Genomic DNA, 15070 nt, shown 5'->3' on the forward strand with positions numbered 1-15070 from the left:
TTTTAAAATGACTTTTATTAGTTTTTTTTTTTCAATAGCTTGAAAAACTTTTATGACGTAAGAAGGAACAAGCACTAGCGTCTATAAAAACTCTTGTGTACACAGGCAGTTTAGTTTGTGAAAGGGATACATTTACTAAGCAGGTAAGTGGAGGTGAAAAGGCAAGTCTTGTCTAAGAAATGAAATTTGCAGAAGAAAGCTACCAAGCTACTCACTAATTTCATAAAATGTCACAATGAAGAAAGAGACAGGAGTAAACTGTCCTCAGGTTGTGTGGACTGGTTAGTGGATTCATAAACATGTACTTAGTACAGGAAAAAGAGAGGCTTTTTTTTTTTTTTTTTTTTTTTTCCCCCAGAAGTCCAGCGTTGGCAGAAAGTGCTAAATATTGGTGCATCTTTTCCTTCCTAATGCATTTTTCTGATAACCCCAAAGAGGAGTTCAGCCCTTTTTCTGCGCTGAGAGGTGTCTGAAAATGAGTGGAAATCGCAATACTACAGTTAGCACAGAATCTGATCCTGCTTTAGGGAACATGCTGTTACATGTTAGGGCTGTGTTAATGCACTTTGGATTATATATGCAACATAGGAAAAGGCAGAAGTGGAGGAGGGGTTCAGAGCAGAGAAAGTGGTTAAAACAGAGATAATGTGTCTGCTTAAGTAGTGTACGTGCACTACAGTTTCAAACAACAGTTTGAAGCAGTTCGGAAGAACTCGTATTGCTTTTTCTCACACTTATCTCCTCCCTCCCCCCAAAGATGTTGAAGAATGAACTCTTGATAACATGCTCCTGAAAATAGGACCAAAAGTGAATTGATGAATAAACATAGTGTACAGTGTTCATCTTGCTCAGTGAATTCTCAAGGCAGCCCTTCTCTATTCGCGGTTAACAATTTCTGCTTTTGTGGAGCATAGAAAAAAGATGTTAATTGTTACTCATGTATAGTTTTCTTCTATCCTGCACGTGACTTCTAAATACTTCTGCGTAACCACTACTTCACGACAGTGCTTTATTTTTGTTGGGAAATCTAGTCAAACTGTGTCACTGTGTTGCAGATGTTGATGATGTATTCTGACTTACTGGAGAAAAGACATGACAAAAGGAATGTCTTATCAAAATTTCCTTTGTTTTATGAGGAACAACTCTCCTATTATGTGACCTTATTAAGGTGTTTGCATACCTCACCACATTTAATGAGTGACTCTGGGAATTGCATCACTTGATGTGACAGCGACAGAGTATTTAAAGGGTGTTATTTGGATTTTTGCAGTTTGTGATTCCTTAGGTACAGGCAGCAGTGCATCACTTGAATTTTCCTTCAGAAATGATACTCTCTAGAGAATGGTCACTGGTTCTTAAAGCCTTTGAACGCATCATGATGGAATTGCTTAAGTCCAATAAATTTTACCATTTTACTTAAGCTGAGATATTGACACACCTCTGTCAGTGAGGAATTATGTTTGATTCCTGCAGGTCAGAAAGTCGCAGAAACCTTTTGCCTGACCTGGGCTTTGTTTTCAGCACCACGGCCAGGGCCCGATGGAGGAACTGCAAGACAAACCCAACCAGAATGTAGAAATCAGTAGAGATACAAGGGAAAATATTTTTGCCATCCATATATTGCTGTCTGTACTTTCTCCCAGAAAATGATTGATTTCAGCTTTCATAAATCTTAGATTTTATTTCTGTTCGTTGTCTGTTTTTCTTCATTTCGATTAATGCCTGTAACCAGTTTTCTTGATAAACTAATGTGAGAAGTAGTGCTATATGTCCTGCTTCTCATTGTCATCCTCCTGATACTTGGGTGCAGCATCTTTGCTGTTACCTCTTCTGCGGTCTTAACAAAGTGTAAGCCATTTTTTCCCCCTGATGCAAAAAACATGCTTCTGTTTACCCTCTGGGAGCAGTGTTCCTCATGATTATTCTTTCAGCCTTTGTTCTACCGATTTTTTTTTTTTTTTTAACGCATGCTTAGAGTTTCTCTTCATATATTGCGAATTCTGAATATGTTTTAAAGGATAACCTAGATCTTTGCTTTCATCTGCAATCTTCAACAGGTTGGTGGGGCTTTTTTTTTTCCCCCCCGTCAGTGATGACTGAATGGATATTTTTGTTTTGCTCAGGCTGCAAAATTCATCTGTGTTGTTAATTTTGCGTGCTCACGGCCAGCAGAAGCAAAAAAAGCTGTGTGAACAAAGTGTCTCAAACATGACAGCTGGTCTCAAGCATTTGCTATACTTCTTTAATACTTTTAAGGGACAGAGCCATCATTTAAGCATCTCAGGAGTATTCAACGAGCAGTGCTGGCTTTCACTGACAACGAGTCAAGCACATAATATTTTTTTTTTCCAAAGCTCAGTGCTTCTCTCTTGCTCATTGTGAATATGTTTTTAATATGTGTATCTTGTCCTGGTGTCATTACTTGGTGAATTAGTAATTCTAAGTCAGATGCATGACAATATACCTCTCTATACTAGCTTGTGTTTTTAAAGACCCATACTGTGATTTTAAACTGGACTATCATAGTAGTAGTGGATCTCAATATGACCTAGTTCTGGACATCATTGCCTTTTAATGATATGACCCACACTCACTGGCACTCAATATGAAACAGATGCAGTTAGCAATGAAAAAAAATGATGTAGAAGAAAAATGTCTGTAGCTGTTCAGTCCATGAAATGCATCTGAAGCCATTCAACATTCTTATGATTGGTTAACATATCACTAGAATGTTATAGGAGAACTGTGCAGGGGATGTATCCCATTCTTATCTTTATTTTCCTTCTCTTTTCTACTTCTAAAATATGCTTTATGGAATGGAGTAACTATAGTAGAAGGAAACCATTGAATGTGTTTGTTCTCTCCCGTTTCATTAAGTTGTTTTCCCGCTTCTGATAGAATCGAGCAGTATGATACTGTTTTCTGATGACCAAAGATAATGACTGCTCCTCAAAGTCTTTGCAAGCTTGCCTCATTGTGTCAGAGCTCATACCTTTTGTTACGTTTGTGTCTGATTGCCTTTCGTTTGTTTGTAAGATGTTATTTTGTTCTACTATAGCTATATGCTGGCTTTTGTTCTCTATTCTAATCCATTTAGGCCTATTTTGATTCATGATAGCCATCTATTCTGAGCCTTTAATACAGTGTCTTCAAACAGTGGTCAGGTGACTTCTTATTTTGTTGGTTTCCTTCGTTGCCTTGGGCATTTTTCACTTTAAAACATAGGTATTAATCCAGTATTAATGGCTTTATTACTCCTATAGGTTTTGAATAATGAAAATAATTTTAAAAAAATGAAATTAAAAAAATTAAATTAATTAAAAATTAATTAAAATTTAAATTAAAAAAATTAAAAATTTAAAATTAAAAAAAAATTTAAAAATTTAAATTAAAAAAAATTAAATTAATTGAATTAATAAAAAATTAATTAAAAAATTAAATTAATTAAAAAAATTAAAAAAAATGAAAATAATGAAAATAATTAAAGCATTTTTACATCATCTTTCACTGCCGTTTCTACATATAGTGGACAAATCTCCACACAGAGTTCATTGGCATTGCAAACACACCTTTCTGTATATTTGATAATCAGATTCCCAATGCTGTAGCTCTGCTAATACATGCCTTATTGAAAATCTTGCTCCTAGATAATTTCTATGCGTAAGAAAACCAGAAATTCCACTCAAAAAACCCTACCATTCAAAATACAGAGAAAAATGAAAAGAACAATATTAAGAACATGCTACATAGTAAAATCTGTGTATCTTCCCAGCAAACAAATGTGATATTCAGGGGGGGAAAAAAAAAAAAAAAGTGTTGATAATATGAATAAAAATGACTCCTTGGCTCAAAAGAGCTGCTGTTCTAGTAGCTGAACAAATGACATCCCATTAGAATGAGCCATCAACCTGTAATCAAAGAGATTACTTTGTCAACATCCTGAAGTAGTTATATAGAACATACGCACATGTATAGACTTTTAGGCGCTCTAGTTCAAACTATCTTTTTGTATACTATGTCTCTGTGAAATGTTACAGAGAAGTTATGCAAACTAAATACTAAAACTGTTAGATCAGACTGTTTCTCCTGGAAGTACGTCTGCAGCTAGCGATGCTCAGGATCATTTGAATGTTTTCACCAGGGTTTCCTGGAGTCAAGAGAGAAGTTCCTGGGAATTACAATGTGTGGTTGAGTGCCACATGTTTCATGGTTTTCTGGTATTATGCAGTACTGATCAGACTATTTTCTTTTTACTTTTCTCTATCTTGTTGTTATTTCATTTTTGTTATTTTTTTCAACTTTTGGCTAATATTTTTAGCGCCATTTGTATTTCAAGCAGATCCAGATATGAATTACTTGTAAGGTAAATGATGGTAATGAAGAATTTGTAGGAATATTTTTCTGTACATTGGCAATACTTAGGCATCTTGTGACATATCTGTATCGTATTAAATACAAATACCTGCTTACAGATTGTGTAGAGAGTTAGAAAGTTCATTTTCATTAACTATCCTTCTTTCTGTTTTGTTCTCTTCTAGCTCATCAAATAAGAATGTTTTTTCCTAAGACTCACGTAGACTGTGCATACACCTAATTTGCTTACAGTCAGTGACTCAATAGCAAACACTAATCTTCTGTTCACATCAGACTACTTTTATTGTTTTTAAATTTACTTTGTGAAATGGGAGTTACCATATTGTCTGATAGTTTCTCAGGATTCACACAAAGAGGGTACACCTTCTTAGTCAATTAGATAGCTTACTGTGAGAGTAAATGCCAGAAGTTAAGCATCTATTACGCCCATGGTCATTCCAGTACACTTTGTGTGCCAGTGTATTTTAACATGATTTATGTAACAGGATTTAAGATAAAATAGAAGATTATACAAGTAGTATTTAACTTTGCAAAACTGATTTCTCCTAGATCAAAATTGCTGCCTGCGCCATTCATGCAAAGCTTGGGATGAGGTGATGAAAACAAACTTTGGAAGAATAAAGAATTGAGAATGGAGTTTTTCTATGACATACCTGGATTCCCAAAAATTTCTTCAGGGGGTTGTTGAGAAAGGAAATTTACTTCCAAATGCATACAACATAACCAGAGTATTATTATTATTATTTTTTTTCTGATGAGGGCTAGAAGTATGATTTACACAATGTTTTATCAAAATAGTCTTCTTCAGGAGATTCTATCTTAGGATACCACGGAAAATGAAAGAAACTAAGTTACCTGCATTAAGGCGTGAACATTTTTTCCTTCTTTTAGCGACTTTCAACTGGGGGATGAAGTACAGAAGAATGCTCTACCTGCTGAAGGGTAAACGTCTAATTCATTCTTAGTTTGTAGACTAAGAATGTTCAGTCTGGTCTCAGATTCTAGGAAAAAAATAAAGATCCAGTTCTCTGAACTGGTAAGCAAGTGTTTATCTGGCAAGATTTTCTAAGTAGGGTGTTGCAGTAGTGATCTCTGTAGGAAGTGACCAAGGCTTTCCTAAAGAACAAGGGGCAGTTTCCAACCAGCTTCACAGTGGCCCCACTGCAGGCCACAGCTGAACTCAACAACAGACTTGGTGTTGTCTCTGTGATAACATATTTAAGAAAGATTAAAATGCTATACAATGGTGTGAGAAAGGTAGGGGAAAAAATGTGTGAGAATTTAAAGACACTGAGGTCAGAGAAGAAAGAAAGGGAAGATGTACTCCAGGCTTTGGAGCAGATGTTCTGCAGCCTGTGGAAAGAAGTGTGGTGGAGCAACCTATGGAGAAGACCACCTTGGGACAGATATCCACACTGCAACCCATGGGGAGTCCCATGCCTGAGCAGGTGGATATGCTCCCAAGGAAGCTACAGCCTGTGGAAAGTAACCACATCAGAGTAGGCTCCTGACAAGAACTGTGAGCTGTGGAAAGGAGACCATGCTGGAGCAGATTTCTGGCAGGAGCTTCAGCCTGTGATCAGACTGGTGTACAAATGCAGGGAAGGTACGTACTGAAGCAGGGGAAAGTTGTGAGGAAGGATTGCTAGAGAGGAACTGACTGCACATTCTTCATCCCATCTATGACACTCTTGGTTAGGGAGAAGGCAGAAAATCTAGAGTGAAGGAGTGAAGTTGAGTTTGTAAGAAAGTGGCCAGTGTGGGATATTGTTTTTACTTTTTGTCTTAGTTTCTCACCATCTTGTTCTTACTAAGTTCCATCAAGTCCGTTTTGCTCTTGACACAGAAACTGATAAACAATCTCACTGTCTTTATTTGAAACTCATAAACTTTTTCATCCTATTTCCTTCCCCTGCCCATCTAAGAAGAAGGAGTGAGAATGATGCTGAGTGAGGGTCTTGTAGCCAGCCAACAGTACCCCACCATGGCAGAAGAAGTAAAGAACCTTTTTGTCTGTGTGTTTGCTTGAGCAGAGCAAGACTTTATTGTGGTAATATTGATGAAGCATTGTTCTTAACTGGAAGCTCCGCTCTGGTCAGCCTTGGAAAAGTACAGAGAAGATAATATCAATTCTCTCCTGGACCTGCTTTTGATTTAGCTTGTTTATTAAGCTATTTTCTTGCAGCAAACATCCTTACAGAGGTGTTATGAAATATTATTTTGATATAATGATTCTAACGTATGGAAGCATTGCCAAGAAAAAAAAAAAAAAGAATAAAGTGTTCTTCAAAGTACACAGAGAACGATAATTTTACTTTTTTATCTGCATATTCTTTTACTCCTTTCCCAACACATCAACAGTCTGCTGTGGTGTATTCGACTAAGTCTTATTGTTCAATTCAAGAGACAAATTTAACTTTTTTTTTTTTTTAAATCTTTCTTTCTGCATAAACTCAGAAATATTTTTGTGAATGATCTTAAACAATTTGAGCTTATATGAATACCAAAGTTGCTTTTCCCAGGATGCGACCTCTGTTTTGTACCAAATGTTTGGATTAACTGAGACAAAATCTCTGCTTGTGGGCACATCCCTCTAATTTCTGCCATCCTTACTCCCACTTTCCTTGTCTTTGGAATGATGAAACTCTTTAAGTATTCTGTGCAAAGTTGAAGAGTTCCGAAAATAGAAGGAAGCCCTGGAAGTCTAGAGATTCAGGTATTTTTACAATAGATGTGAATATGAGCCTCCCGAGACAGATTCAGGTATATCGCTTTTCTCTAAATGAGCAATTGGTGAACTGTAGGATGAAAAGAAGCAGAAGAAACAGAACTGCTTTTTTAGAAGACATGAAGCACCTATTGTAAAACCGAATGGCTTAGGTTGGAAGAGACCTCTGGAGGTCAACTGGTTCAACTCTTCTGAGAGCACGGTGCCCAGGACTATGTCCAGGTGTCTTGTGAAACACTCCAAGGAGGAGACTGCTCATCTTTTCTGGGCAACCTGTGATGGTGCTCAGTCACCTACACAATAAAGAAGTGTTATGTTCGTAGAGAAGGTCATGTCTGTGAAGGTATTAGTTATGATCCACAGGAAATAGCTGGAATTTAGACAAATCTGGACTTTTTTTTTTTAAAACTTTGCTCTTGCAGCAGCTTGTTTAGGGTGCCAGATGTGTAAATATGATTTTGAACCTATGCTGTGGATTGCCTAAATACTTCTGGCTCCGTATTTCAGCTGTATGTTTAATTCTGTAGCTGTAAATGTTGGACATTAAAAATGTCAAGCATCGTAGTACTCTGGGAAACAGTTCTGGGCTTCAATTTCTTGATTTGTTGAAATTAAAATCATGTTTTTTATTCCTTATGTTTTTACCCAGGCCTCCTGGCCTTTCCATAATTTGCATGTAGGTACTCCTAATGGGTGTGATACATCAATGGATGGTGTGGCATTTCAGTCTTGCTGACACCTTTTTATAGTGCAGATGATTGACTTCTGAGAATTATCATTTAAAAAAAAAAAACTAAAAAGAAGAAGCATAAAGCAATGCACAAAAGTCTTTATTTTGTTTCCTTTCTCTTTTTGCTTTTTAGTTTTTTATCCGATTCAAATTTTGCAAATGCAAGGAAAATAAATGCAAAAAGTAGAAGATATTATGGAAGTGTTTGAAGAAAAATATTTTTTAGTGCATCCAACCTTTCATTCCTTTGCTGTGAGAAAGGTTGCAGCTCTCAGCGTTTTTCAATGTATACCTGTATATTCACCATGTTTCCATGATACAGTACTTTCTATTTACAGTATTGCCTTTCTGATGATTCAAAAGTTAATAATAAAATAACTTTGTTAAATAAAAAATGTGCGTGGCAGCTGGAAGACTTGGATATGAATCAGATGTGTTCTTGCATTTGACGTAGTTTTTTCTCCTGACATGCAACATTAGGCACAATAAATTTATGTAACTGCTTGTTTACATAACTGAAGTTGTTGAAGTTTACCCTAACAGTGGCAAGTGTATTATGTGGTGGTGGGAGGAGTAAGACTAAATATTCTTAGCTGAAACATTCATGCAGGTGAAGCCAAGTTTCCTCAGCAGCAGTCCTCTGAAACCATCACCATAGTTGTACTGTGGCTCAAAATACTGCTTACCTAAGCTGTTTAATATGAAATTTTAAATTGATGAAATTCAGTGAAGTCTGTAGAAGTGCTGATTGCATTCCATTGGGTAAGCTGTTCATTGAGAATTTAGGCAAATGGGAAGGGTTTACTCTATCAACCAAGTAATTAGGCAGGACATTTTGTAAAGTATGAGGATGTAGTATAATAGCACTCAAGCTATTTTTTGGAAGGTCATTCAAAAATTCAGGTTTTGAAAGCTAAGAAAATAATTATAGTAAATGTTGCCTTTTAAGCTCTATCCACGTACCACTGCAAAAAGAAAGGGAAAAGCAAAGGGTTTTGCTCTCTGGTTTTATTTGTGGCAGTAAGCTGAGACAGATTCCCCATTATACCTGAAAATGGGAAGTAAAAGCAAATTTACTTCATTTCCACTCTCAAATATCATCAGGAATTTAGAGACAAGGAGAGAGATGGTAGAAACCATTAATGGAGGACGGTTGAAGCAAGCAAGTTCACTTTGTTTCTTTTTCAAATTCTTAACATTAGACTCCATCCAGAGAATGCAGGTTTAGGTGCAGGTGCTTTGCACAGAACGTTTCCCAGCTTCTTTATGAGCTGTGTTTCCTGTGGAAAAAAAGTGTTTCTTAAGAGGATGGTGGAAGAAAAATGCATATTTTCCCAGCAATTTTCTTCCAATGTTTCGTAGACAGAGAATAAAGAGTTAGGAAAATCCCACTCCACTGAGGCAAAATTTGCAAGTGAAGAAGGAATGAGGAATGAAGTCTGTTTTATGCCCTTCCTGTTTCATCCCTTCATGGCACTGTCCAGTTGCCTGCAGTACATCCCACGGAAGCTCCAGTTAATGAGAACCATACTAATCCTTTTAAAAATGCTCAAATATTTTCCATATGTACTGCAATAGAAGCTGTCCTGCTGAGACTTTTTCCAGACAAACCTATTTCTAGAAAGGAAGTGTTAGCAGGGAAGTTTACTAGTTGAGATCATTACTTACAACATCTGTTCTTAATCCCCAGTAATTGTGTCTCATGTTTATCTCAATTTGTACTTAGTTGGAAGATTATGAGAAGTTTTGCAATCTTGGTCTCTGAAGTAGAGGATGATTTGCTGACTAAAAGAAGGAAGCTTTACAAGTGGAAAGTGGGTGTGATTTCTATGCAAAACCATTAAAGGAAGGTCGTGTTAAAAAATTATACTCCAGTTAGCACTGGCAGATACTTTATACAACTGTATTTGCCTGAATATAAAGGAATGGCAAGAACTCAAAGACTTGCTCAAGTTCCCAGTGAAGAAATCAGTGGTAGTGCTGAGATTAGTCCAGTCAGACATCAAATATGTTAGGATAAAATTAAAATTATTAATTGTGTGATATGATATCCCTGAAGGAGAATGAGGTCAGATAATCAGAATTATGTGGGTTTTAGTAACATCTTTCTTACTCTTTTACCATAGGAATCAGACTGTTAGTTGCATATGTGGGCATTCTGTGTACTAGAATTGTTTGTGAAAATAGCAGCTCGTGATGTACCCATTAGAATGTCTGAGAGAGCAGGAAGTTGATTACAGGCACATTTTTTCGTGACTTCTTTTTAATTTTCTAGGAAGGTATAAAACATGAGCTTGTGAATTTCAGTTATTTTGTATCAGTTATACCTCCTTGTAAAGGCATGCTCATTTCGTATTGATGATTTGAGGTTAATCTATCTGAAAATGTATTAAATGTATAAAAATGAAATGCATCCCTAGTACTTCATCACTTTAAGATTCTTTGACCTCTGTTCAGCATTCTGCTGCCTGTCTCTGTTTTCTTTCCATAAAGGTGTACTGTAGACATTTCTTTACTCATAATCTGCCTGTATTTTGCCAGAGCTGTTTTAGGATGGCTGCCAGGGAGTTTGGAGCTTGTCATACATGGAATGTAGTTTATGTTATGCGGCATGTGGAAGGCTTTGTGTGATCAGGTGAAATGCTGACAGGTTGCAGAATGAAATCCTGGAGCTCTCTCTGCAGAGTAACATTACTGATGAAAAACTTCTTGACTTGACGGCCTTGTTGACTTGACTTGTGATGAGCAGCAAGTCAGGAATACGAAAGAAAAGACAACAACTTTAGTGACCATAATTGTAATGAATAGAACCCCAGCAATATGCTCTGGCTGCTGAGAAGGGCGATGGTATTCTGGGCTGCATCAGGCAAAGTATCACTGGAAGTTCAGGTGATCCATTCCCTTCTCTTTGACATCTGAGGTGTTGTGCCTTGTTCTGTTCCCCCATTACAAGACATATGTGGACATACTGGACAGAATTCAGTGCAGGGCCGCCAAGACAGTGAGCGCTTCTCCTGTGAAGAGAGGTTGAGAAAGCTGGGGGTGTTTAGTTAGGAGGAGGTTCAGCGGGGTCTCACTAATGTCCATAAATACCTGAAAGAAGGATGCAAAGAGAATGGAGTCAGGCTCTGCTCAGTGATGCCATTACAGAACAAGAGGCAGTGGGCACAAACTGGCACTCCTCTGACCATCAGGAAGCACTTCTGTGCTGTGCAGGTACTGGGGTGCTGTCACAGGATGCCCAGAGGCTATGCAGTGTCCTCCTTGGAGAACATCAAGCCATCTGGATGTAGTCCTGGACATCCTTCTCCGGGTGTCTGTGACTGAGCAGGAGTTGGACCAGATGGACCAACCCTGCCAACCTCTGATCCTTTGATTTCTAAGGGATTTGTACAGTGGTCATTCTGGCATTGTGGTGACAAGACTGAAATAAGACTTCTTGGTGGGTTAACAGATACAAGAAGACATAAAATTCATGAAAAGAAATTTGTTCTTTCTAGAACAGTAAGCCTAACTAGGTCTTTGCTTAATTTTTTCACATAAAGTACCTTAAAGTTTCCATATAGGTAATTGTCTTCTGCAGTGAATCAAAATGAACCACAGTCTTCTGGGTGCTCTTCTTAACAAAAAGTATACTGCAAATAAATTTCAGCTCTAATTAATATAAGCATTAAGTCAGCTAATGGAATGGTTAGAAATGCTGTCACAAAAGTTTAAGTGATTCTTGATGCATTCATGCAACCATTACTCAAAAGACAGGTTTTTTTTTCATCTGTCCTTCTGCATCCACTGATGTAACAGACACAATTGCTGTGCAGTATTCAGTGTTTTTAACAAACTTTGACTTTTGTTTTTGGTTTAGCAGCAGGGAATCCCCACAAGCTTTATGCAAAGATGCCAACAATATTGCAGAGTTATCTTTGTTCCAAGCCGGTTTGATTATTTTAGATTGTCAGGCAATGAAATATGGATGTGTATCTATTAACTGTAAGATCATTGTGGATTAAAATACGTAGAGCCACAAGCTGTAAGGTTGAGCATGACACAAAGCAAGCTATGATTGTGTACCTCAACTACTGATTGTTTCTGACAGGCATATAAAGCAGCTGTTAGGCAGGAGCATTGCCTTTCTGTCAATAAGGAAACAAAAGTTACAGTTCAGGATGCTTTCCAATGCTAGTGAGAGTATGAATACTTATGAATAGTAACGATAAGTAGCTATGCTCACTTCCAGATAATCATAGCTATGCTGACCTGAGTAAGTTTCTGTAAGAATGGGCTGAATGCTCAAAAACATGCTTAATTCTCTTATTCTCCAAGTTGGGGTGTCATAGTGAGCTACGCTTCCTATGTATCAGAAGGAGTGTCAGTGAGAATTTATTCATGCTGAAAAGACTTCAGAAGGGAAGTGTTGCTGTTCTATCTGTATAGCCCAAGATAGGATCATGCTCAGGATGGAGCTGGGACAGAGAAAACCAGGCACTAATACCCAGTACTGGTTGGCTAAGGGTAGCTCTTCAAGGGGTTAAAATTATCCATAACAGCCACTAAAAAAGGGCATTTTGAATTGTGCTTAGGAGTAAAACACCACCATATTGAATAGAGGGGTGGTACGTCTTTAGGGTAAAGATGATTACCTTTCACAGTCCTAGGAAATGAATGAGGTTTGTTTCAAATGAGGAAGGTTTTTGGTAAAGAAACCTGAAAAGGAAATGCGAAGTTTTCAGTTTGTACTTAGGAGCATATCCAATTGAATAGAAAAAGGGTCAGATCTGCTGAATCTGTGCAACAACTGCTGTTAAAATTTCTGAAGACTGTATATGAATTTAGTCATAGAGACCAATTTTTTGGAGACAGTAGTAATTCTGGACAGGACGGTATCTGGAAAAAAAACATAGCAAGGAAAAGAAAAACAGAATAAAACTTTAGATACCTCATAAGAATTTTTACAAAACATTTCTGAACAGACACTTTTGGTGGTGTAAAAGAAAGAAAATTCCTAGCTGGGATGCCTCTGATGTGTCATGAGAATTAAGACCTGATAAAGTAACCATCAAGGAGAGGTCTCTACAGGAGGTGTTACTTCTTTTTTCTCTGAATTCTAAATGGCTGTGACTGTATTTATTTTTATTTTCCATGAAGGAAAATTAATTATATATTCTACTAGTGATAGACTCTCACAGGAGAGAAGGGAAAATACTAAAATGCAGTTAGGACTGTCAAGTGAAAGATACCCAAGGTGTGGGCAAATCTGTATCCTCAAATAGGAAAAGTAGAAAGCCCAAGAGCTTTTGAGATGTTTTGAAAGAAAACAGGAAGATGTTAGGGGTGAGTCTAGGCTGTGATAAAAATAGCAAAGAAAAAGAAATCAAACTATGCCTTCATGACAAAAGAGTGTTTATAGCTGACTTCAGAACCAAAAGAGCTAAGTGAAGTTTCCTTGTGTTTTACAAAATATAGAAGTTCTGTTTACTTGTAATTTGAGCTATGCAAGTAAGGAATGCTCAGAACAATTAAGAGGATTAGAGATATCATGACACTGCAGTGAGAAACTTTGGGTGAGAAAATAGAGCCTGGCCTGAGAGCCGTACGATGTAAGCTGTTAGTGCTATAAAGCAACTGTATTAATAAAGATCTGTTGAAATAATTATGCTGTACCTCAAGGAGCCTTCTGAAAAGAGTTGCAGAAGCATCTCCTCTGAGGAATTTTTCAGAGCAAAATGCAGTGCATGTGAAATACATTTCTGAAGCAGGATTCTGAACTGGTACCTGGTTTTGTTTTCTGCTTTCTTCTGCGTCTTTCTCTGTATAAAGCAAAGCTGAGCCTCTAGCTGTTTGTGTGATCTAACGTGCCACGATAGGCTGGAAATTTATCATTCATGTAGAAGGTAAGCAAGAATGAATTGTCTGAAAATAAACCTGAATTCTTATTTGGCATGAACAGCAATGTTTTCCAATTTTTCCCTTTTTTACAGTGAGTGAAATGCAGAGTGTTTGGTTTTCCTATAGCTTAGCATATTGTGAGAACTTCTATAACACTTGCTGATGTTTTTTTCTGATGCATCACAGCAGTGTTTCATAGAACATCTCGTGTAATGTGAATTCCTTGAGCTTTTCTTGACACCTCAGCACGATTACATTTTGGACATAATATGGGCTTTATATTGTATTAAGAACTCCCTAGATCTTTATAAATGGATTCAACAATTGTCTGCAAAATAATTTTATAATGCACCACCTCGTAACTTATTTACAGCAATTACTGTATGTAGACTTGTTGTCTACATGGAGCTTTACAAAGGTCATTTAATACTTACAGAAATTTTTCAGTATGATGGTGAAAGATAAATGTCTTCTGCCTTTGAAGCCATGCTGTAGCGTATCTCATTCTAAACTTCATTCAAGGGATTTCCTTTTTCAGTCGCTCCAGAATTCAGTTTGTCATAGGAGTTGATGAAGGTTAAGCTTGGCATAAGCGTTAGAAGGATTTGAAAACGTAGCATCCTGCAGGAGAAAGAAATAAAGCAATAAAACCTTGCATGATCATTGAATCAATATTATACCATTTCCTCTATATTAAATTTTTTCATTTGTTCTGAAAAATACCTATCTGTTTACTTCTTATCTTCTGTAAATAGCACACCTACTTTTTTTACCCCTCCTCTTTCCTCCTCCCTTTGTATCTCCTCCCCTGTGATGGAATCAATTGCATCAGTGGATATTATATAAAGAAATGCTTTCAGTGGTATTCGCAGTTCACCCACCTTAGCCGCCATGGGGCTAAGAGCTGCCGGCCTTCTTGTGCTCTGGCTGGCTCTTTCCAATACAAGTGAAATAAGAAAAGGTAAGCTCTAGAAACGGTATGGTGGTGGATCACCTCCTGGAAATGGGAGAGGGGGGAATTGAAATATCACTGCAGAGTAGAAGGAGGAAATACGTTTAAATATTACAATGGAGTTTTAAGATCTCTTGATTTTCTTTAACTTTCAAATACCAAGGCTGCACGGCTTAGCCAACACAGGTAGATACTACTCTCTTTGGAGTGATTGGCTTCTAAAGCACTAATCTTTAGTTTGAAGTACCTGAAAAATACTTTCATTATTACTTCTTTCTGTATGTTGAGAGCTTCCTAGGTATTGCAACCACTGCACAGTAGGAAATTATAGAATTTGGTTGGTTAATTGTTACAGCAGTGAGGAAAGCAGGTGATTGTGCATTACTTCGTTATTTTGGAACAA

The 15070-nt window shown here is 37.2% G+C and overlaps 2 protein-coding genes across 2 annotated transcripts in view; one reads left to right on the top strand and one right to left on the bottom strand.

The window, feature by feature from the left end:
* The window catches only part of LOC122187190 (mucin-6), an 81513-nt gene extending 66905 nt beyond the window's left edge, over positions 1 to 14608 (bottom strand). Inside the window, exon 1 of the mRNA XM_042884468.1 lies at positions 14489 to 14608. Within this exon, the coding sequence (XP_042740402.1) occupies positions 14489 to 14608 (120 nt within the window). The remainder of the gene's footprint in view (positions 1 to 14488) is intronic.
* Positions 14607 to 15070, top strand: part of MUC2 (mucin 2, oligomeric mucus/gel-forming) — an 82651-nt gene continuing 82187 nt past the window's right edge. Inside the window, exon 1 of the mRNA XM_042884469.1 lies at positions 14607 to 14676. Coding sequence (XP_042740403.1) covers positions 14607 to 14676 — 70 coding nt within the window. The remainder of the gene's footprint in view (positions 14677 to 15070) is intronic.

This window comes from Lagopus leucura, unplaced genomic scaffold, assembly GCF_019238085.1.
Source record: "Lagopus leucura isolate 7727_CA_CO unplaced genomic scaffold, USGS_WTPT01 Super-Scaffold_100044, whole genome shotgun sequence".
NCBI classification, from domain to species: domain Eukaryota; kingdom Metazoa; phylum Chordata; class Aves; order Galliformes; family Phasianidae; genus Lagopus; species Lagopus leucura.